General features: G+C 45.8%; 1 protein-coding gene across 1 annotated transcript in view; it reads right to left on the reverse strand.

Moving 5' to 3' along the window:
* Positions 1-23,996, reverse strand: part of IL13RA1 (interleukin 13 receptor subunit alpha 1) — a 55,347-nt gene that overhangs the window by 12,271 nt on the left and 19,080 nt on the right. The window contains exons 5-10 of the mRNA XM_044235923.1: positions 17,057-17,244; positions 15,165-15,316; positions 8,502-8,549; positions 8,085-8,217; positions 5,218-5,314; positions 3,331-3,415 (exon numbers count right to left, since the gene is read on the reverse strand). Coding sequence (XP_044091858.1) covers positions 3,331-3,415; positions 5,218-5,314; positions 8,085-8,217; positions 8,502-8,549; positions 15,165-15,316; positions 17,057-17,244 — 703 coding nt within the window. The remainder of the gene's footprint in view (positions 1-3,330; positions 3,416-5,217; positions 5,315-8,084; positions 8,218-8,501; positions 8,550-15,164; positions 15,317-17,056; positions 17,245-23,996) is intronic.

Below are 23,996 nucleotides of genomic sequence, written 5' to 3' on the forward strand. Positions count from 1 at the left end.
GTTTTTATCCAAATTAGAACTCAGTGTAGTCTGTGGGATGTTTCTTACTCTTCTATTGCGATTATTTTGCTGTGACATTAAATGCTTTGAAAACCTTTTTTTTTTTTTAACTAATTATCTATTGTGGATGATTCACTGGCTTCTAAGTTTTTCATGTTAGAGACAAATGCTGCATTGCCCGTCCCTGTGCCATTGTTGGGTTACTTCCTCAAAACAGACTCTTCAAAGTGTAACGATCAGATCAAAGATTCTTGTGACATTTTTCCAAGCTGCCCCCCAGAAGGAAGAAACACCGCTCTGTAGAAGAGGCGCCCGCTCCCTCCGCACTTGCTAACGTTGGCCACGATCACTTTTCAGACAGACTTACTAGGCTGGACATTTCTAACTCCTCCATGCTCTGGCTGCATGTCCTGCAAATACTCGTGGGTCCAGACATGTTTTCCTGGGCGCTGGGCATTTGCATCACGGCACTTTAACTCGTCTTCATTCTGCTGAGGGGGCAGTGAGCGCAAATGCCTGAGGCGCCTGGCAAGTCAGCTCAACTGTGAAACCAGTGGGAACTAGGAACGGTAGGGCCTCGGAAAAAGTGGCGGAGTGTACGGCCGGCTGAAGCTTCCAGACTGAAACCCTTGAAATACACCACGCCGGCCAAACAAAAGCCTGGATGTGGCAAGCTGGGGACTAGCTTCCCAGTTTGCTACCGTGCCTCCGCCTCTAACCCGCTCCCTTCACACTGCTGTCAGGCTGCTATTCCTTCCGCTTTCCCACAGAAGGCCAGCCGTAATGCGACTCCAGACCTTTTCCTCAGAAGGCCCCCGTCCCCACCCTCTCCCCTTCTGTCAAGAACAACTCTCCGAAGGTAGTGAGCTTCTTGAGGACACTCTCTCGTACAAGAGGTGATGCAGCAGAGTGGAAAGAGAGAGAGAAGTCAAATTCCCCCCTTACTACCTACTAGCTGTGTGACCGCAGGAAAGTTAGCTAACCTCGCTGAGGCTTCATCTCCTCATCTGCGAAAAAAAATGGTACTAACAGCACCTTTGCCAAAGGGCGGTTATGGGGACGCAACCAGGAACAGAGGCCAAGCTCCTGATATGCTGTGGCCACAGAGCGGACTCTCAGGGACCTGTTAGAGGTGTCCGAGGACCTGCACGGCTCCAGCCCCCGGCAGCTCGCGCGCCGGCTGGGGAGATGGAGAGAGCGACGGAGTGATCCTAAGGAAAGTAGTCGCCCCAGTGTTTTTCAAAGTGGGCTCTGCAAATGACCTTGCCAGAATAGGAATCCTCTGCGGGCTCCTGTCAAATAGGCAGACCTAAGGAGCGGAGCCCACCCCAGACCTGTGCAGTCAGACTTTCTGGAGGTGGGGCCCGGGCGGCTCTGTTCTTGCAAATGCTCCAGTTGATCTTGATACCACTGAAGGCAAAGAGCCAACGGCTGCCATACTGCCCCTCGGTGACAGCATACCATCTCCTCACCAGGCACATGACTTTGGGACCCACCTGCCTGGTGGGGCCCCATCCCCTGGGGTCTGGCAGCGTGACCATGACTCGGTGAAAAAGTGATTCAGACGCAACCTCCCCGGAAAGCACGTGGGCCTCCCTTCCTTCTCTCCCCTGCTGTATGTCATCACTGCTACTGTGAATCACTTGTGATGACAAGTGTTTGGGGAGGGGCGCCTGGCTGGTTCAGTCAGCACAGCATGGGAGTCTCCATCTCGAGGTCTTGAGTTCAAGCCCCATGTTGGGCGTAGAGCTTACTTTTTAAAAAGAAAAAAAAAAAGAACTGTTGGCGGATTAACAATAAATGGAAAGTGCCAATGCTCATGGTCATCGCCGAGGCTGGCCGGGCGCTCACGAGTGTCTGCACGCTAAGCAGCCTTTATGCATTCAAGTAACCGGACCCACACGCAAACACGAGGCAGGAGCTATCGTTACCTCTACCTTACAGCTGAGAATAGCAAGGCCCAGAGAGGGTGAGGAAGTTACCTCAGGTCAGACAGATAGTAAATGGGATTTGAATCCAGACAATCGGACTCCAGAGCCCAGACCATTATGTGCTAGTGGCTACGCTACTTCACTCAATTAATTGCCCCGTGCCTCATATTACTCATTTAAAATCGATGTAAGAATAGTGATATTTATCCCAGTTAGTGTCTTCATGATTTTATTTGGGTGAATGTGCTTCTCAGAGAAACCTGACACTCCTGGGTTCCCCTGGGGTCTTGGGTTTTCCAGCCACAAATTCCAGCATGAGTCTGCAGCTAACTAACCGTAACAGCTCAGGTGGGTTTGCCTCGTCTTTGGAGGCCAGCTTTCCAGGCATGAACAAGATCGGATTCCGTGCTTCACCCCATATTTCTATTTCCCCAAGGATCCAAGAGGCAGATGCCCTGCCTACTAGACTGCTTTCATCAGGGAGGCTCCACTCCTTGAATGTTTGGATTAAACAGATTCCCTGCTCCGGGGACAAAATAAAGCCCAGTGACAAGAGATGCGCAGTGTTCTGAGGACTTCTCAAATGGTATGCTTAGTCTGAGATACCACATTTTTTAATTAATTATTTTTTATTCTAAGTAGGATCCACACCAAACGTGGGGCTCAAACTCACAACCCCGAGATCAAGAGTCACACGCTCTACTGACTGGGCCAGCCGGGCACCCCTGGGGTACAACATGATAAACTGCCTCTTCCTTGATCTCCAGATAAAATGGAGATTAAAATAACCAATTTTAGGGTCTCCTGGGTGTCTCAGTCAAGTAAGCGTCTGCCTTTGGCTCAGGTCACCATCCCAGGGTCCTGGGACCGAGCCCCACATCGGGCTCCATGCTCAGCGGAAGCCGACTTCTCCCTCTCCTTCTGCCACTCCCTCTGCTTGTGCTCTCTCTCTGAATAAATAAATAAAATCTTTGAAAAAAATAACCAGATTTGAAACAAGTTCCGACATATGTTACAACATGGATGAACCTTGAAAATATTATGCTAAGTGAAAGAAGCCAGACACAAAAAGGACAAATGTTATGGGATTTCACTTACACAAGGTACCCAGAATAGGCAGATTCATAGAGACAGAAAGTAGAAAAGAAGTTACCAGGGGCTGGGGAGAATGGGGACATACTGTTTTATAGGCACAGTTTCTATCTGGGATGATGAAAAAGTTCTGGAAATCATAATGATGGTTGCTTGACACTGTGAGTGTACCTAATGCCATTGAACTGTACATTTGAAAATGGTGAAAATGGCACATTTTATGTTTTGTACATTTTACCAAACTCTTTACAAATCCCACAGCCTCCCAACAAAATCCAATTTCGAACTTCATGGAATCAGGGCTTACCAGGGTATCATCGTTCTGGTCTCCAAACATTTCTTTAAAAATCTTGCCAGGATCAGGAATTGGAGGGAATATAATGATCTTGAGCCTTTTAAGAAAATAGAAGACATTTTGTGGTCAAATCTTCCAACCCCACTTAAAAAAAGCCACATTAAAGGAAGACTTGGACTAAAACATGGTACAGAAGTCATCTATAATGATGACGCAGCCGTGAAGAAATTTCCACAAGAAGCTGAGAAACCGATGTCCTGAGATCACCCAGGATGGGTAGACCAAAGGGGGGCCATGAGGGTAAGAAGACTGCTCATAACCTACCATCGTTAAACCTTTTTTTCCAACTTTATAGAGATATATACTCAACAAATAAAAATTGCATTTGAGACGAACGACATGATGCTTTGATACACGTATACATTATGAAATGAGGACTACAATCAAGTGAAGTAACACGTGTCCATCACCTCACACGGTTATGACTGTGCATGTGTGTGCATGTGTGCATACGTGTACACACGCAGGTATGTGTGCTCTCCCCCATTATTTAAATAATGGTGCTTTACTCATCATCGACCTGATTGGGACTTACTGCTTATAATTTCAAAAAAATAATATTCTGAGAACAGGGTACATTCTTCTTTAATTTTTCTTCCTTCTTCTCCCCCTGTGCATCTTTGCACCTTATAGTACTCGTTGGTGGGCCTACTTCACCTCCTGGGCCTGAAACACTGGTGTAGCCCAGGGCTCCGTCCTTCGCCCTCCATCCCAGCCGCCGTGCGTGTGCCCTCCTACAGTCTTAGGGCTTCGGGTCTGTTACATGTCGAGGGCTCCCAAAACTCTTATCTCCGGCCCAGACCTCTCCCTTGTACTCCAGGTTCATCACACCACTACCCATTCAACATCTCTACCTGGGTATCTACTCGGCTTCTCGAACTTCCGTTCAGACCCGAAGCCCTCACCTTCGCCCTCGAGCCAGCGCTCTTCAGAGTCTTCTCTGTCTCAGCAAACAGCTCCGGTGTTCACTCAAGCTGCTGAAGCCCAGAAGCCTGAGCGCTCCTCGAACCCTCAGTCCCCCCTATACCTCCACGGATGGATGAGCAGCTGCCAGCAAGTGCCCTTAGTTCGACCTTCCACACACAGCCCGCCTCTGACCACAGCTCAGTACCTCCGCTGCTCACTCCTAGGTTAGGCCGCCCGCCCCTCGCCCACCGCCCACCGCCCACCGCAACGTCACCTCACCGGCCTAGCCGCCGCCGTCCGTGGCCAAGCCAATTCTTCGTTCAGCAACTGCGCTGACCTTTTATGACAGTAAAATCAGGTCGTGTCCCTTCCCTGCTTAAAACTCTCCAACGTGTCCCCATCACGCTTAGGAAAAGAAAAATGTCAACCCCCTGCCACGGCCTATGGGAGCTGGCTGCGCCCACCTCTCTAGCCTCTCTCGCATCGCTGTCTTCCGGCTGGCGCAGAGAACCTTCCCTCAGACACGACCTGCTGATGCTCTCTTTCCCACAGCTTTAAGCAGCAACCTGTTCTGCATTAATACTAGCTGAGTCGCTTAATTAGTAACGTTCTCCATTTCTAAAACTTTGTTCCAAGGGCTACCAACTATCTGTGGCTATAGGAGGCATTTGAAAGAGGAGAATGAACATGGGGCCTACCGATCATTCTAGACGCACGCAAAGGGAGCAGCTCCTGAGTGGGGCTGGGGGAAACGAACCCAATTTTCCCCAAATGGGTACGATAAGCCTTCTTTGCCATGCCATGCTATGAAAAGCAATTTATACCCAAAGTGCTCCTGATAGCCGAGGCAAACACCCAATACCCTCCCACAGAGTTGTAACTGGAGCCCCAGGCCAGTAGAAACTGCCAGGATGACCACAGCAGCTGCCTCACCTTTTGAGATAAAGCAAAAGGACGATGATGGCTCCCGCAACGATGACCGGAGTGGCAAGCAACATGCTTATGTAGAACGTGGGGTCACTATTCTCACCTGGCAAATGGAAAGCAAACACGAAACATAAGAGAGATCAACCCCTTTTAGAAAAAAAACACCAAGCAACAGTTGGATCAAAATAGTGAGATCACAGCTCTTTCTGTACTCCACCCAACCAATTTTCCCCAAATCTTCAATCATCTTGTCTTCTGTTCTCTTCATTGTAAACAACAGTCCTGCTCTAGTGCTTAAAACACCACGGATGAATAAACACCTTGAGAGTTATCCAAAACTCTCTAGTTTCTCTCTAGTTTCAGACACTACATTTAACTAGTTTCAGACACTACGCACAATGTTACACCGGTCAAAAACGTCATCTCATTAACAGTGACCACCTTTTCTTATTGGTTCCTTAACTACTATTAGAACATGTAAATCAATCCTAACCGCCACTCCTTCTCAACTGAGCATCTACTATATATGCGATACCACCCCAAGGGCTTGTACATGTTTGTATCTATGCCATACAGATACATAATAGTATCTCCCATTTCTACAGATGAGAAGGACAAGGCTCAGTGAGGTTCAGTGGCTCGTCCAGAAGAGTTTTGGAAGTGATGCTGTCAAGCCTCAAATCCAACACTGTCTGAAAAGTTCCAGAGCTTTTCATGAACAGCCTTGCTATACCTCACTCACAGAATGCCATGTCTATTTATATGCTCATCCTTCCCACCAGGGCATGACCACCTAGAAAGCAACATCAGAGCCTAAAGTCATTGTGTTAGTCTCTAAGGTGACCCCCAATGATCACAGCCTCCTGATACTTATAGCCTTATGTAATCTCCTCCCCTTGAGGGTGGGCTGGACTGACTGACTGAACTGTAAAGAACTGAAGAGCAGTGTTGATGTCATTTCCAAGATTAGGTTACAAAAGACTGTGATTTCCACATGGGTGTTCCCTCACGCACTCTTGCTTGGGTCACTTACTTGAGCAAGCTAGCTGCCAGTTCATGTGGCAGCCCTGTGGGGAGGCCCCAGGGGCAAAAAACCGAAGGAGGCCTCTGCATTAGCTTCCTAGGGCCACTGGAGCAAATCACCACACGCCAGCTAGCCTAAAACAGACGTGCCTTGTCTCACGGTGCCGGAGGCTAGAAGTCCAAAATCAAGGTATCTGCAGGGACATGCTGCCTCTGGAGGCTCTAGAGAAAAACCCCTCCTTGCTTCTTCTTAGCTTCTGCTGGCTCCCTGGAATCGTTGGTGTTCCTTGGTCGCAGCTGCATCACCCGACCCTCTGCCTTCCTCCTCATGGGGCCTTTTTCCCCGTCGGTGTTTCTGGGTATCGTGCCTTCTTATGAGGATACGTCATCAGATTTAGGGCCTACTCGGAGACAGTGGGGCCTCATCTTAACTTGCTTACATCTGCAAAAACCCTACTTCCCAATGAAGTCATGTTCATAGGTACAGGAGCTGGGACCCGAATGTACCTTTCTGAGGGATACGATTCATCCTGCCACAGCCTCCATCCAACAGCCAGCAAGGAAGGAATGGAGGCTTTCCAATGACCACATAAGTGAGCCTGGAAGTGGGTTCTCCAGCCCCAGTCAAACCTTCAGATGAGGCTACAGGCCCAGCCAACAGCCTAACTGTAAACCCACGAGAGAACTTGGGCCAGAGGTACGAGGCTAAGCTGGGCCCTGATTCCTGACCTACAGAAACTGTGAGATGGCAAATATGTGTCTTTTAAACCACCAAATGTTGATGTGCTTTGTTATGCAACAAGACCTAACCCATACAACCATGCCTGGCCCATAGCTTATTTAGTCCCTCAATTAACAGGGAACTACCTACCTCAATAATCTGTTTCTCTGACCATTACAGGGCTATTAGAAAGTTCTTCAGTTGGTCCCATTTTGCCCCATGGAGCCACAAAAAAAACCCCAAGCTATTCCCTCTTCTGCCTAACCACAAATATTAGCCCAAATATTAGAATTCAGTGATCAGGACTCCTTGCCCCTAAGCTTTCTTCAGCAACCAGTCCTCCCGAAGTTTTGAGATTCTCTCACATCCTGATAACCCTTTGGGGGATAGAGTCCAGTCTGCCACTGAACCTCCTGCAGTGTGGTGCCCAGAATGGAATACCGCACCCTTGCAACGTGGCTGGGACACCGCATCCCCACCCTGTAGTGCTCCCGTCTGGGTGCTGCAACGGCACCACGGCCTATGGCTGCATATGCCTTAGAGGTATATTTAAGCCAATGCTGAGTCACTCTGAGCTTCCAGTTCAATAAAACCCTATGCCCCCACCCCACAATACACACACACACACACACACACACACACACACACATATAAAGCACAGGTCTTTCTGATCCTGCACTTGGGCCTTACACAGTTTGCTCAGTGACTCCATTCATACACGAAACTGTTGTTTCCAAATCTAGACGCAGTTTGATCGCTATTAAACGACATCAAGGTCACTGTTCTACTCTCGATTCTGTCACCAACAGGCTAGCCTTCTAGCACTGCACAATCTGCAGACTTAATCGCGTCTGCCTTCTGATGCTTTTTGTTCAGGTTGTTAAGAAGATGGAGACAGGACAGAAGAGAGAATAACACCTTTTGGATTGTGGATTTCCAGAGAGCTGTACATTATGAATTAAACCTGGGTGATTTGACAGTAATTAAAAGAGAAAATATAGTTCAATTGCAGATATTCTCTGGATGACATTAAGAATGCAGAACAATCCTTTACCCCAATCTATTTTCTGCTTCAGCTTAGTTTCCATGCATCAGTGGTTTAAATTTTAATGAAATCCTGTTCTCTTACCTATACTCATCGCTTGACTCCAATTACTCCAGAGTTTGTCATCCTCATAGCATAACTTGTTTGTTCTGACTCTTATTCTGACTGTATTCAAAGTATCAGGAAGAACACTGGGGACCATGAAACAAATTGTACCCTTAGATATAAAATAAAAACATACAAAGAATGTTACCAGCTTATTCTCTTTCTCTGTTTCTGAATCCTAAATATAATTATCTGCCAAATTCTGTATATGATTAAGACTTGGACTACAGTCCAAATTATCTGACTTTAACTCCTCAAAGAAAAACTGGCAATAATCCACAGAACAAAGGAGTCCGTTTTTCTCAAAGTAGCTCAAATTTAGGCTATGGTTGCCCTGCCCCACCCCCAATTATTCTATGACTTTAAGCCCAAAGAGTTAAAGTTGAATTTACTGACCTCCAGGTTTCCCTCAAATTCTGAATTCTGACATTTGGCCTCTTCAACCTTGAAGACATAAAAAAACAAATGAGTTCAAAAAATTCAAAAGACTAATTTATATCATTTAGCCATTTCTAACAAGGTCCCCTTTTATCCCATCAAAAGACAACCAGGCACAGTGAAAGAAGGTTGCTTGCTTTTTTTTTTAAATAAGTGGTGCTGGGTCAATTACATATCCATACAGAGGAAAAAAGAATCCTGAACCCTACCTCACACTATTTACGAAGTCCATTTCAGATGGATTGGAGACCTAAATGTGAAAGTTAAAATAAACTGAACAAATAAATACATAAGTACAGCAAGATTTTAGAAGAAAATGTAGAACATCTTCATGACCTTAAAGCATATTTCTTAAATAAAACAAAAAAATATTAACCCTAAAGGAAAAACTGCTAAAAAGTCATCTATATTAAAATTGTAAACTTCTTCTGTTCATCCAAGATACCCTATTAAGGAAATTTTAAAAAGTCATGTATGGAGTGACAGCAATTATTTGCAATTCCTGACAAAGGACTTGCATATATACATATCATATAATATATACTTATATTTACATAAAATACGTACACACATATATACATAGATCCCACCAACTAATAAATAAAAGACAGACAACCCAGCAGAAAAACTGGCAAAGGATTTGAACAGGCATTTCTCAAGAGGGTATTCAAATCCCTAAAGAACAGGGGCAAAAGTGCTCAACTTCATTAATCATCAGGGAAATGCAAATTAAATCCACAAGATAACAATACACACACCTACCAGACAATACTGAGTGTTGCTGAGAATGTGAAGCATCTAGCACTCTCAGTGTTGGCTCTTAGTAGTGTAAATTGGCACAGCCTTTTGGGAAAAGTCTTATTATCTATCAGAGACGATCCTAGGTAAGCCGCTGAGCCACACACGCCCACCAGAAATGTATGCACGCGCACACCAAGAGACAAGCTGGCAATGTTCATAGACTCTATTCATAAAGCCCCAAGCTGGAAACTATGCTCATGTCCACCAGAGGGAGAACGAAGAAATCAAATGAGTTATGTATCGACATGATGGAATGAATGCAATGAGAATCAAACACTGACAGCTACAGGCAACAAAATCTCTGTGACTTGTAAACATACCATTGAGTGAAAGAAGGCAGACACACACGAAAAGTAAATTCTAGGGGCGCCTGGGTGGCTCAGTAGGTTAAGTGGCTGCCTTTTGCTCAGGCCATGATCTCAGGGTCCTGGGATCGTGGGATCAAGGCCCCAAATCGGGCTCCCTGCTCAGCAGGAAGTCTGCCCCTCCCCTGCACTTGTGTGCGCATGCTCTCTCTAAAGCAAATACAATCTTTTTAAAAGTAAATTCTGTACAATTCATTTATATAAAGTTTACAAAGAGGCAACAAAACTAATCTATGGGATTAGAAGTCCAGGTAATAATTGTCCTTTGGGAGGGCAGTGACCAAAAGGGGTCACAATGGGGCTTCTAAGGTGCTGATTACATAAGAGAAATGTCATTTGCAAAAATCACTTATGAAAAATCATTGAGCTCTACATAACAACTCATGTGATTTTTCTATTGGACACTCTACATCAATTAAAAGTTAAAAAAAAACACAGTGGTGCCTGAGTGGCTCAGGTCACGATCCCAGGGCGCTGGCATAAGGCTCCCTGCTCAGTGGGGAGCCTGCTTCTCCCTCTCCCTCTGCCCCTGCTCCTGTCTCTCTCACACATGCTCTCTAACAAATAAAACCTTAAAAAATAAGTAAAAATAACAGTCTCCCTTGTTGAGAGTATAATATATCAAACACAATTGGGTTAGAGAAAAGACAATATAAAGCAAAATTCTCCTTCACACAATTTAAGTCATTTGCTGTCTGATGGAAAGAGAAAGATCCGTTCCTAAAATGCAATTATTTCAAAACTGGAGAAAAAAAAAATCAACACATGAAAATCTGTTGCTTAATATAAATAGTCTACTTCTGGCCAACAGATGATACAAAAAGATGTTCAACATCACTAATCATCAGAGAAATGCAAATCAAAACCACAATGAGGTATCGCCTCATACCTATAAGAATGGCCATCACCATCGAAAAGGTAAGAGACAACGAATGCTGTCAAAGGTGTGGAGGGAAGGAAACCCTCATATGCCTGTTGGTGGGAATGTGAACAGGTGCAGCCACTATGGAAAATAGTACGGAGCTTCCTCAAAAGGTTAAAAATAGAAATACCAACACAGGGAATAGAGTCAGTAATACTGTGATAACATTGTATGGTGACAGATGGTGGCGCCTAGGGTGAGCACTGAGAAATGTAAGGAATTGTTGAAAAAATATGTTGTATACCGTATCTCAATTATACTTCAATTTAAAAAATACCATATGACTCAGTAATTCTACTACTGGGTCTCTATCTGAAGAAAATGGGGGCACCTGGGCAGCTCAGTCAGCGAAGCCTCTGACTCTTGGTTTCAGCTTCAAGGTCATGATCTCAACGGTCATGGGATAGAGCCCCGCATCACTGGGGAGTCTGCTTGAGATTCTCTCCCTCTGAATCTCCCCTTACACATGTGCTTTCTCTCTAAAATAAATAAACAAATTGGGGGGTTGGGGGGAGAAAATGAAAACACTAATTCAAAAAGTTACATGCATCCCTGGGGCTCCTGGATGGCTCAGTTGGTTGAGCGTCCAACTCTTGAGTTCAGCTCAGGTCATGATCTCAGGGTTGTGAGATCGAGCCCTGGGTCAGGCTCTGTGCTGCATGTGGAGGCTGCTTGGGATTCTCTCTCTCTCTCTGCCCCCTGCCCCAGCTCACGTGCTCTAACAACAACAAGAAACTATAAAAGGAAGAAGAAAAGAAAAAGATACAAGATACATACACCCCTATGCTTGCTTCAGCATTCGTCAGTTATTTACAATAGCCAAAATATGGAAGTAACCCAACTGTGCACTGAAAGATGAATAATAAAGAAAATGTGACACACACACACACACACACACACGAATGGAATATCTAATCCAGCTGTGGCAAAGAAGGAGATCCTGCCATTTGTGACAACATGGATGCAACTCAAAAGCACCGTAGTTAAGTGAAGTAAGTCAGGGAAACACACTGTATAACCTTACTTAAATGTGGGATCTCGAACGAGCTCACAGAGGCAGAGAGAAGAATGGTGGCTGCCAGGGGCTGGGCGACTGGGGGAAATGGGGAGATGTTGGGCAAAGGGTACACACTTCTAAGTTCTGGGGATTGAATGTACAGTGTGGTGATTATAGTTAATAATACCACATTGTATACTTGAAATCCGCTAAGTAAGTAGATCTTCAGTGTTCTCACCATTTAAAAAGGGGTAACTGTAACTTTGTGACATGCCAGGTGAGTTAGTTAACATGACTGTGGTCATCACCTCACAAGGGGAATGTACATTGAGTCATCACGTTGTACACCTAGAAAATAATCACACTGTACAGCCCAAATATATATGGTTTTTACTTGTCAATCGTACTTCAAAAAAACTGGAACCAATGGTCAACTTCTGTCAAAGAAACGTTCAAACACGGGACGAAGACCAGAGCACATGGCTATGACTTTTGACCTTGCATGTTACTAAGTGGTTCCTAGAGGCATCTGTGAAGAGTGGAAAGGCAAACTAAATGATGACAAGCATCCTATCGACACTTTGTATGGGGCACAGGAAAAGCCACTTGGGAATCAGAGACCTGCTGGGGAATCCCAAGGACCAGCCACCACTTGAGGGACCTGGTTGCAGTTTCATGTCCCCTCCCCTGGGCTATCTCCCAGATGCATATACGTTCCAAAATTGGCAAATCACTGTGTAAAATGGAAGGTCTGAGCTCTTGTTCAAACATAAGTTCCCTCGCATAGTTTAGCAGCTGCTCAGATAACTCTGTGAGAAAAGGAAAACAGGAGCACAGAGGACCAAGTGGATAATCTGGGCAGAAGGGGCGTGGTCAAAGACAGGTCGTTCCTTGCTTTGTGACTGTCACTAGCTACCTCTGACCCCAAATCCCATGTGATGGCACCACTTCCTGCCCCGGCCTACTTCCCCCTCTTAACTACAACATCAGGCAAAATGATTCCTCAAAAATCTTGCAAAAAGTGGGGGGGAAAGGTCTCAAAATCAGCGAGCACACAAAAACTGATGACATTTTAGGAGAGGAAGCAGCTGGTGAACATCTGCTAGGACAAAGAACATTCAATTCAAATGTGTCAACAGAGTTCACTCGAAATAGACTACAATTCTGATTTAGGAGGATAAATGCCATAGTACGTACCTTCTTTTCAGTGCATTAGTTTGTTTTTAAAAAAAAAGGTAATTCAACAAGAATTTCCTTTTTTTTTTAAGGATTTTATTTATTTGTTTATTGGACAGAAAGAGAGAGAGGGAGAAAGAGAGCAAGAGAGGGAACATAAGCAGGGGGAGTGGGAGAGGGAGAAGCGGGCTTCCCGCTGAGCAGGGAGACCCATGCGGGGCTCGATCTCAGGGCCCCAGATCATAACCTGAGCTGAAGGCAGACGCTTAATGACTCAGCCACCTAGACACCTCTCAACAAGAATTGCTTAAGTGAGGACTATGCACATGGTGTTCTCAAAGTTTAATACAAGACCAACCTTTGAATACAGAAAGACCAACTTATCAGCTGTGTGGCCTATAGCAAGTTACTTTACCTCTCTGAGCCTTAGTTTCTCAATAAAATATAGGTCAGAGGAGAACCATTTCATGGACTGTTACATGCTATTGTACAAGAAGTACCAAGCAGAGTATCTGTGTAGTCCATCATGAACACTTCATAAGTGACAGATGGCACAGTTAAGAGGGTGAACTGAGGTCACGTGACGCCCCAGTGTCAGGGACAAAGCTTTGGAGTCAGACTTGCTGAAATCGTGACTCTACCACTTAACTTAGGAGTAAATCTCTGAGACTGCATACTTCTCTCCTGTGAAACGGGGATAAAATCACAGGTCCTAGGTCCTCAGGGTTACGGTAAGCACTGCAGGAGGCGGCTGAGACAAGGTGCTTATGAAAATGCCCACCCCACAGTCCTCACTCCCGCACATGAGCCACGATGAGCAGGAGCTGCACAAAGTTACCACCACCGAACTCCTCCCTCCAGGAGCTCTATTTTTAGCCAGGAGACAAGGCCTCCCCATGTGATCTGGGGAACCAGCAGGACATAATTCAGTGCCAGATGAGTAATACAAGCAGCCTGCGTCTGAGGATTTCGGACAGAAGAGAGCAGTAAAGGCCAGAGCAGTCACTCTGACAGCTGACTTCACTGTAAACCCCAGCCTCACCTTCTTCCCACTCGGAAGCCCTCTGCTTTCTCCCTTTGCAGTACCATATGGCTCCTGGTATGGGTAACAATTATTCTATTTCAGCAGATTCATCTCCAAATGCCCAGAAAAGCTCTGGTCAGCTGTGGACCTGGGCACTCCCTCTGGGGTTACAGCCTGTCAACACTGGCTTATTTTAGTAAGTATTTTGAAACTCCCACGGTGAGATGAAACAACTGGACCGAGGAATCTGTCCATGTGTGAGATGCGGGGCTCCTTTCAAAGCCAATATAAAACCCTTGGTCTTGAACTTCTACAACTCCAGTGCAGCCGGGGCCCAGGGCCGCTGGCATGCCCATGACCAGCACAGCCCCTGTGGTCTTGAGGCGCCACTTTATGGAGACTTCACTCCTCGGAGACCATGGTATTGAAATCTGGGCAAACTTTTCAGGTTGAATCAACAAAAGCCCACTTGGCTAGTTGTTCAGACAGAAGCATTGCGGGCCCGAGGGTGTGACCGCTACTGTAAAGTGGAACGATGAGATGATGCCGTGAGGTCCCACCATATCCTGTTACGTATCCTATCCCAGGTACCCACGGGGACCTCTAATCAGTACGTTTTGTACTCGATTCCCAGCAGCGCAAATTTACAGAATCCAGCAATGGCGGACTGCCCAAATTTGACAACTTTAGTTGCCACAAACTCCAAGACCAGGGAACGGCCACACTAGAGCCTTGAAGAATCTACTGGATTGGACCCCAGCCTACTGCTTACACGTCTTTCCCTACTTGATTTTGGCCACGCCAGTCTTCATGTTTCTCACGTGTGCAAAGCTCCTTCGTACACATGGCTAGCCCCTGCTTGTCGCTCTGGTCTTATCTCGAACGTCGTCACTTCGGATGATCATGTTCCCTCAGGCCCTCCCATCATGCTACTACATGACCCATCTGACTTTCTTCATAGCATTCATACCCTGACATTAGCTTGCTCATTTATACCCTTATTTCCTAGTAGGTAGGCTTCACGGGAAAAACAGACCTTTTCATCAGGGTCACGTGAACACAAAATAGTGCCTGGCATGTAGCAGATATGTAATGAAAAGCTGTTTAGCAAATGAACTGATGAACGGCTTGAATCTTATGGCCAATGCTCTTACCACAGACCCTCAGACCTTCCACCGTGCCCTATTCCAGATGAGAAATTTCATCATCACCATCGTCATCATCGGGTGACATATCTAAGAGCTACCTTTCACGATGTCTCCATTTACTACCCTGGAAGAAATTCAAGTGAAAGAAAAATGCCCCCAATAAAATCAACTAGATAGGAAAAACTTACGTAGAAAATATCATTCGTCTCAGTTTGGCTGTTATTGACTTCTACTTGATAAGATAAGCATCTGCTGTTAAAATTCTGTGGATTCTTCCACTGTACATACAAGTTACCATTTTGGAAGAACAGACGTTTAATATGTGGGGGATCAGGTTTCACTGAAAGACAGAAATGGAAGAACACAAATTAGTGCCCAGAATATTTTTTTTTAAGATTTTATTTATTTGACAGAGAGAGAGCGAGAGACAGCAAGAGATGTAACACAAGCAGGGGGAATGGGAGAGGGAGAAGCAGGCTTCCCACCAAGCAGAGAGCCTGAAGCCTGATGTGGGGCTCGATCCCAAGATCCTGGAATCATGACCTGAGCCGTAGGCAGATGCTTAATGAGAGCCACTCAGGCGCCCCGCGCCCAGAATATTTTTGATGAGGTTCATGTCACCATAAATAAGCTTATTTTAAATTGTCTCATAAAGTGCATCCAAAGAACATCTTTGGGGTGTCTGGCAGATGATGTGAACTCTGACCTGCAACCATCCGGTTAGAACACGGCTGGGGTATAATCAGGACATCCAGCTGTGACACAGAGAATAAAGAAAAGAAGCACTTGGGGCCAGATGTGTATCTACCTAATGGATCATGAGGGGCCCCAGGGGTTTCCCCAGCTGCCACTCACTTGCATCAATCCAAGACCACAATTAAAACATTAGTCTAGTCTCTCACGTACTGCAACATGGACAAACCTTGAGGACATTATACTACATGAAACAAGCCCATCACAAAGGGGAAAACACTGCAGGATTCCACCCATGAGGTATCTAAAGTGGTCAGAATCACAGAAGCAGAAAAGAGAAAGCTGGGGGAGGGGAAATTAGTGTTTAGGGGGCATTGAGTTTCAGTTTTAAAAGATGAAAACGTTCTAGAGATCTGCTGCACAACAATGTGAATAGACTTCACATTACTGAACTGTACACTTAGAAATAGTTACAATGGGAGTTACCACAACCTCACTCCCCTGGCCTTCGGTCCACACTTAGAAGTCCCCTGCATGACTGTCTGAAGGCGTGGTGAATAGCGCTCTGCTCCCAGACTTGGGGACTTTTGTCAATTCATGGTTATGTGCCCCTGAATTTTCTGTATACTTAACCAGAATCTGCACTCCCTGGTGGGATCTTACAGCAAATAAATAAACACGATGCTTACAGTAGTAAGCTTTAGAGATTTACAAAATACTTACATATCTCATATCATTTGGGACTTTGGACAGTCCTTTGAGGTCAGGAGGGACTATGGACCCTGTTTTACAGATGAGGAAACACTTAAAGAGAGTTTATATGCTTTTTCCAAAACGAAGTTCGACGAGCTCAAGCAGATACTGTGTTTTCAAGTTGAGGCCTCTTTCTAAACGGCCAGCACTCGGCTGCGTTGGCTGTTCTGAGCAGTCGGGGCCTACGCCACCCCGCACATTAGCTAGTTTGAATATCACTTCTGATCGCTCCTTCTCCAGTCAAAGCCCTTTTTCAACTATGAGAAAGATTATTCAGTAATCATATTTCATTTTATTCTGCAGCATCATCCTCTCGAGTATCACCAGTAAAAGAGAACAGAACTTAAGAGTCAAAGAGCCCAGCTCTGGTCTTGGTTCTACAACTGACTGTGCGTTTGAAGTCTCAGCACACTCAGCAGCAAACAAGAGCAAAGCATGTGGCATATATACTCAATAATATTAGAATTTCCAAGGCTGCCACTTAAAAAAAGTCAAATAAAGATATACATAAATACAGTCCTTTTTTCTGGGAAAAGCTTAAAACCAAAATAATTCCTTTTTTATTCTCTATACTGACTGTTCGAAAGATATAACACTTTTACCCACACTGTTGTACAGGTTTTCTAAAACTTACCATGAGAAGTTAAAGGCACTATATTGAAGGATGGTCTAATTTTTCCTGCATTATCCTTAACCACTATTTGGACACTGTGTTGCTCAAAATTGGAATCCTTCAAATTAGTCAGAGCAAAGGAACAACCAATGTGTTGACCTTCCCTATAGATGTCTTCACACTGAAGAATTTTTCCCAGGCTGCTGTGCCTGCAAGATATAATGAGACAACCTTCTGGATTATTTTTAACAAGGTGTTCAGAAAACAAAGGCAGACATTTGTTTTCCTTTAAACAGCTGAAGAGGACCGTGAAAGGCAACATTTGCAATATAGAAAGATAGCTCTTCTTAAAACCCTCTTTTATAACGTGGCTCCATTTCATACTCTAGCAAGAAACGAATGCTCCTTTATGATGAACACTGGTACTTTCTTCTTCTTCTTTCTTTTTTTTTTTTTTAAAGTAATCTCTATACCCAATGTGGGACTCGAACTCAAGACCCTGAGATCAAGAGTCACCCAAGCCACACGTCAAACACTTGTTCATTTGTTCATTCTTTTTTTTCTTTTTTCTTTTTTTTCAAGATTTTGTTCATTTGTCAGAGGTGCTTTGTCAGAGGAAGAGACAGAGAGAGCCCAAGTAGGGGGAGCAGCAGGCAGATGGAGAAGCAGGCTCCCTGCTCTAACGTGGGATTCGATCCCAGGACCTGGAGATCATGACCTGAGCCAAAGGCAGACGCTTAACCAACTGAGCCAGCCAGGTACCCCAACACTGGTACTTAATTTTTTTAAATATACATATTATTTATTTACTTATTATATTTATTTATTTGAGAGAGAGAGACAGTGAGAGAGAGCATGAGCGAGGAGAAGGTCAGAGGGAGAAGCAGACTCCCCGTGGAGCTGGGAGCCCAATGTGGGAGTCGATCCCGGGACTCCAGGATCATGACCTGAACTGAAGGCAGTCGCTTAACCAACTGAGCCACCCAGGTGCCCCAACACTGGTACTTTCAATAGCTATGAAAATCCCAGGAGCCCTGACTCCTTTTCATCTTCTGTATAAGAGATCATAAGAGGCCAGCATGAGAAGTTTTAGGCTTCTTGAAAAGGCCTCATCTGCTGAATTCCATGGTTCTCCTCTGGCCCTTCTGCCTGCCTGCCTTGCTTTCATGGCTTCTCTTCCTTTTCCCTTTTCAAGGGCTCACATTCGGTCCTCCGCCCTCTGCAGATTCCTCGCTGCTGCTTACTCCCTCATCCATTCTCCCTCAGTTTATCATGTCTGTCCCTCGACTAGAATTTCCACACTGGGGATTCCTTGGTGCTAGTCCCAGATTTCTAACGGGTTCATTTGAGTGTTCCACTCTGGCCTCAAAGTCAATGTCCTTATGCCCTCTCTTCCTAGCCAAACTGCCTAACTTCTGACCTTCTCCATTCGCATCAGTCTGAGCGCATTTTCTCTGGACTCCTTGATTACGTCCTTTGAAATTACCCTTTCCCCCTCCCTTTCCCTGTATTCTCTCACCACATTCTGTTATTTCCTTCCTTCACAACGCTTCTTGGATTCTCTTCCAAGACATTCCCGGAACCCTTACCAGGTGTGTGCCCTCACCACTTCAGCCTTCACATCCTCTCTGGAAGGACCTCGCTGGCCTTCGTTATCAACCTATCTATCCTCTAACCCCTGCCAGATCAATGTTCCAGAACACAGTGGTTTTCTATGTGTCTTACTCCACCACGTGGCTTTAACTGCTTTCTATCCGCAGCACTGCTGGGATCTGCTTTCCCACCCCAAACCTCTACGCACCCCTCTCCCCAAGGAGCATCGGCACCCAGTGCATGGCAGGCCGACAGAAGGGGCTCATGATACTTTTCTGGCTAGGGTCTCAACGGCTTCTGTCTCATAGTAGCCAGCAGAAGCCAGAGTCAAGCCCTGCCTCAGCCGTAATGGGAGGTGTGCCAAGGTTCTACAGAAAAGGAAGGCAACTTTAAACTTTAAATAAACTAACAGGGATGAGTCGCAAACCCTTGACTTGTTACCTCCAGTCATCTGTCACTGTATAGAATGCAGACTCCTCAAGCTCTCTCCTGAGAACCCTACTCAGCGGGTTCTGCCAGGGCCTAGGTGCCAGCATTTTGACAGTGAATCTCTTCTGCACAGCGGGTACGCGCATAAACAGAGTCAGCTGATCTCTGCCCAGGGGGCAAGGACAGTCTCTTCAACAAATGGCGCCAGAACAATAGACAGGTGTTTAGATGCAAAATGATGAATCTAGACACAGTCCTGACTCCATTCACGAAGCCAAACTCACAATGGGTCACAAACCTTAATGGAAAGTGCAAAACTATAAAACTCTTAGGATGTGACTTAGGGAAAGACCTAGATGAGCTGCAGTGTGGCGACAAGCTTTTTAGATACACGGAAGACCTGATCTAGAAAAGAAATAATGAGCTGGACTTTGTTCAAATTAAAAACTTCGGCGCCTGCAAAAATCAGTAGTAAGAGAATAAGAAAGCAGGCCACAGACTCAGAGGAAATATTTGCGAAAGACATGTCTGATAAAGGATTGCTACACAAAATACACGAAGAATCCTTAAAGCAGTAAGAAAACAGGCACCTCACCGAAGAAGATAGATAGATGGCAAAGAAGCGTCTGAAAAGATGTTGCACATATGTCTTCAGGGAAATGCAAATTAAAAACAACAAGACGCCACTGTACACCTACTAGAATGGCCAAAGTGCAGAGCAGTGTCACCAGCAAACCCAGGGAGGACAGGGAGCGAGCGACAGGAGTGCTCCTTTGCAGCTGGTGGGAATGCAAAATGCTACAGCCCCTTCGGGGCAGAGGCTGGTAGTTTCTCGCAAGACTACACATGCTCTTATCATACGACTGGTGATCCTGCTCCCTGGTATTTACCTAAAGGAGTTGAAAACGCCTGCCCAGGTGAAACATGGTGCACAACTGTTCACAGCGGCTTTATTCGTAACTGCCAAGATCGGAAGCAACTAAGACGTCCTCCAGTAAGTGGACACACGAACTGGGATGCCCCCAGACACAGGGATATTATTCAACTTAAAAAAAAAAAAGAGGTCTCAAGCCAGGAAGAGACACAGAGGAAATGTAAACGCGTATTACAAAGTGAAAGAAGCCAATGCGCAAAGGCTGCCTCCGGAGGGCCGGACCACAGCGCCCTCTGGGAGAGGCAGCACCCTGGGACATCAGGAAGCATCCGCGGCGGCAGGGCTTGCAGAGGGAAAGGTGACCAGGCAGAGGACAGAGGAGCTTTAGGGCAATGAAAATACTCTGTATGAGGTTATAAGGACGGACACATGTCATTATACATTTGTCCAAACCCACAGGATAGGCGAGACCAAGACGGGGCCTGAAGGTAAAGTAAGGACTGCGAGTGGCTAGGATGTATCAAGGCAGGCCCATTAGTTGTGACAAATATACCACCCTGGGGGCGGGGTGCGGATAATGGGGGAGGCCACGAACTGCAGGGGTAGAGGGTATATGCTAAATCTCTGTACCTTCCCCTCTGTTTTGTTGTAAACCTAAAAACTTCTCTACAAAAATAAAGTCTTCAAAAACAAACCCCTGGGGTGCCTGGGTGACTCAGTGGGTTAAAGCCTCTGCCTTCAGCTCAGGTCATGATCCCAGGGTCCTGGGATCGAGCCCCACATCGGGCTCTCTGCTCAGCAGGGAGCCTGCTTCCCCCCCTCCTCTGCCTGCCTCTCTGCCTAATTGTGATCTCTCTCTGTCAAATAAATAAATAAAATCTTTAAAAAAAAAACCAACAACAAAACAAACAAACAAACAAACAAAAAAAACACCCCAAACTCAGATCTAATGTACTTATTCCTTCAAAGGCTATGAAAAGAAATATTTAAATATAGAAAATACAGGGCACCTGGGTGGCTCAGCTGGTGAAGCATCGGCCTTCGGCTCAGGTCATGACCCCAGGGTCCTAGGATTGAGCCCCGCATTAGAGCAGGGAGCCTGCTTGTCTCTCTGCCTGCTGCTCCCCCTGCTTGTGCTCTATCTCTCAAATAAATAAATAAAATCTTTTTAAAAATACAGAAAATGCTCTTGTCCCTTAAGAGATGGTACATCGAGTTTTTCTCCAAGTTGTAGGCCCCTGTGGTTCATGAATGAATACAGTCTTAGAAACTAAGTTAGTTCCATGGCTAGTTTTTAGATCAGACAGGCCTGGAATGTTCTCCACCCACACCCAGAAACAGAAACTGAAGAAATTTATGACACTTTTGTTACATAACTTAAAAAAAATAACTAGGCAGAACATTATTTTTTTCAACCAGTGAAAGGGACTTCTCTAATGGGCAATGTGTAAGATTCCTTTTTCACTTTGGTACCTTGGGTGTTTCATATACTTTCATGGACCCCAGATAAGAAATTAAAAAAATATTTTTTGTTGTAATATGGACAAAATAACAAAAGAGGAAATATTGGGTTTTGAAAAGACAACTTTTGGGCACTTCTTGCAAAATATGAGGTAACAAACCTGAGCCAGAAGGCATTCAGGTGCTTCCTGTGAAGATTCAGACACTGAAATCCTCCACAGAATCACACTATAGACAAAAGGAGGAAATGGCCAGATTTAAAGACAATTTCCCCATCTCTGAAGATGATTAATGTGATAAGAATTTCCCTAAAATTCATTGGCAGAGCTAGCCTGTAGCTGTTTTCTTAAAGATTTTATTTATTTATTTAAGAGAGAATGAGAGAGCGAGAGTGAGCATGAGAAGGGGGAGGGTCAGAGGGAGAAGCAGACTGCCTACCAAGCAGGGAGCCTGATGCAGGACTTGATCCCAGGACTCCAGGATCATGACCTGAGCCGAAGGCAGTTGCTTAATCAACTGAGCCACCCAGGCGCCCTGTAGCTACTTTTTTTTTTTTTTTAAAGATTTTATTTATGCTGAGAGAGATCACAAGCTGGGGAGAGAGGCAAAGGGAGAGAGGGAAAAGCAGACTCCCAGGTAAGCAGAGCTGGCTTCGGGGCTCCATCCCAGAACCCTGGGATGGTGACCGGAGCTGAAGGCAGAGGCTTAACAACTGAGCCACCCAGGTGCCCCTAGTCTGGAGCTAGTAAGGTCAGGCTCCTTTCAATGTCATACTAGCCCTGTAGAACCACAAGTCATTGCCCTGGGACTTCAAAGTGACTCCAGTTTCTAAGGGGGACACAGTCTCTGGCAGTTCGTTTGACATGATTTAAACTGGTACCTAAACCTAAACCAGTTTCCAGTGCTTGATAATGAATGAGCCAAGCACCTGCCTTTCTTTTGTGTTTTGATTAGAAAGGAACTCTCTAGGGGAGTCAGGGGTAGAGGAGGTAAGGACAAGCTGCTAATTCTTCCAAGTGGGGGAAGAAGCCACCAATGCGTACCGGCGGAATCTGCAAGCTAGTGGGGATGAATTAAAAAAAAAAACACACCATAGCTCTCATGCACTGATTGCTTACTCTGTATGTGTTAGCAGCTGGCATAGCTCCAACCACTGTTCACCCAGTAACGGCCCTTACAACAACCTTAAGAGACAGCACTAACATCACTACGCCCATTTAACGAATAATCTGTTAACGGAAAAAGCTGCAGGGTGCTGAGGGCAGAAGACTATAGAATCTGTAACTAGCACCATCCGAGGAGATTTTCTGGGATTACAGACCGTTTGCTATCTGCGCTGTCCAAGGCAGGAGCCACTAGCCGTGCGTGAAGGGGACTAGTAAGACCGTGCAATCGAAGTCTGCATTTGACTTAAGTTTAATTAATTTGAATTCATATATGAGTCGTCACAGGGGAGTCATGGCTTCCGTATTGGACAGCACAGGTCGCATATGCTACAGAAAGAGTCCACACTGATGACCGATGCTGGGAACACGCAGGACAAGCAGTGGTGTCCCTGACACCCACCCCCTGGGGCACCAGTGAACCACTCTCTTGCGATGGCTTCGTGAGCCACCTCCCACGGCTGCCAGTCATACCCACACAGAGGCATCATCTGAGGGCTGACAGCCAGCCCGAGCCCCATCTGCTCTCAGCTTTGGCAAGAGGCTGCATGGCCCAGAGGAAGAGGGCTATTTCAACCCAGAGGAAAAAGAATTCTTGTTCCAATTGGTGGGTCCAATTCTTTAATAATTTACTCACCCAGAGGAGGCAGGTTTCGCAATTGGCACTAAGACTTGTTTTGTGCTAGTGCGTGCCTCAAGGCACCTCCCTGTCTTTGGCACAGATGAACTCCAGGGACAGGGCCAGTGCTCACCTCCAGCACCACCCCGACTCCTGCACGGGCGGCCATGGACTGAGCGACGGTTTCCCTGCTTTTCCTTCCTTCCCCTGCTCCTTGTGCAGACACAGACTCTAAAGGTTTTTCCCTGTGATTTTACCAACAACAATCCAGGGAAAGCAAGAGGAGCTGACAGCATTATGCTCCCAACTTCTAAGACATCGTGAGAGCCTGTACTGACAGCTTTCCCCGACCTCATCAGAGGCAGGCTACTCCTTTCAAGGCTTAGTTCTCTGGCCCCTTCACTAGCAATTCTTCAGGGGAGTCCAACTGACTCGGTCCTTCTCTCTTTCCACTCCTGGACCATAACGCTCCTGAGCTGCTAACCCCTACTAAGTCCTCATGCTAATCCCTAATGTTCTCTAAGCTCTGGATCCTACAGCGCATTTCAACGTTACTTCTAGAGCCCCTGCCATGTGTCAGGCGCCAAGGGTAACAAGACACAGCCTCTGCTCTCAAGGGAGATGGCAGCCCTGGAAGGGCCACCGCTGAGGAAAGAGGAAGTGACGACACAACGTGCTATGTACTATGACACAGGAATGTGCAAGGTACGTGGGACATGATGGTCCAGCATGCATCAAGATTTGAGAAATAAAGGCAGGCATTCTGGGAGGGAAGTGATGTCTGAGCTGAGATGCGGACAAAGCAGAGGCGGGCAGGCGAGA

The sequence above is a fragment of the Neovison vison genome, chromosome X, assembly GCF_020171115.1.
Source record: "Neovison vison isolate M4711 chromosome X, ASM_NN_V1, whole genome shotgun sequence".
Taxonomy (NCBI): domain Eukaryota; kingdom Metazoa; phylum Chordata; class Mammalia; order Carnivora; family Mustelidae; genus Neogale; species Neogale vison.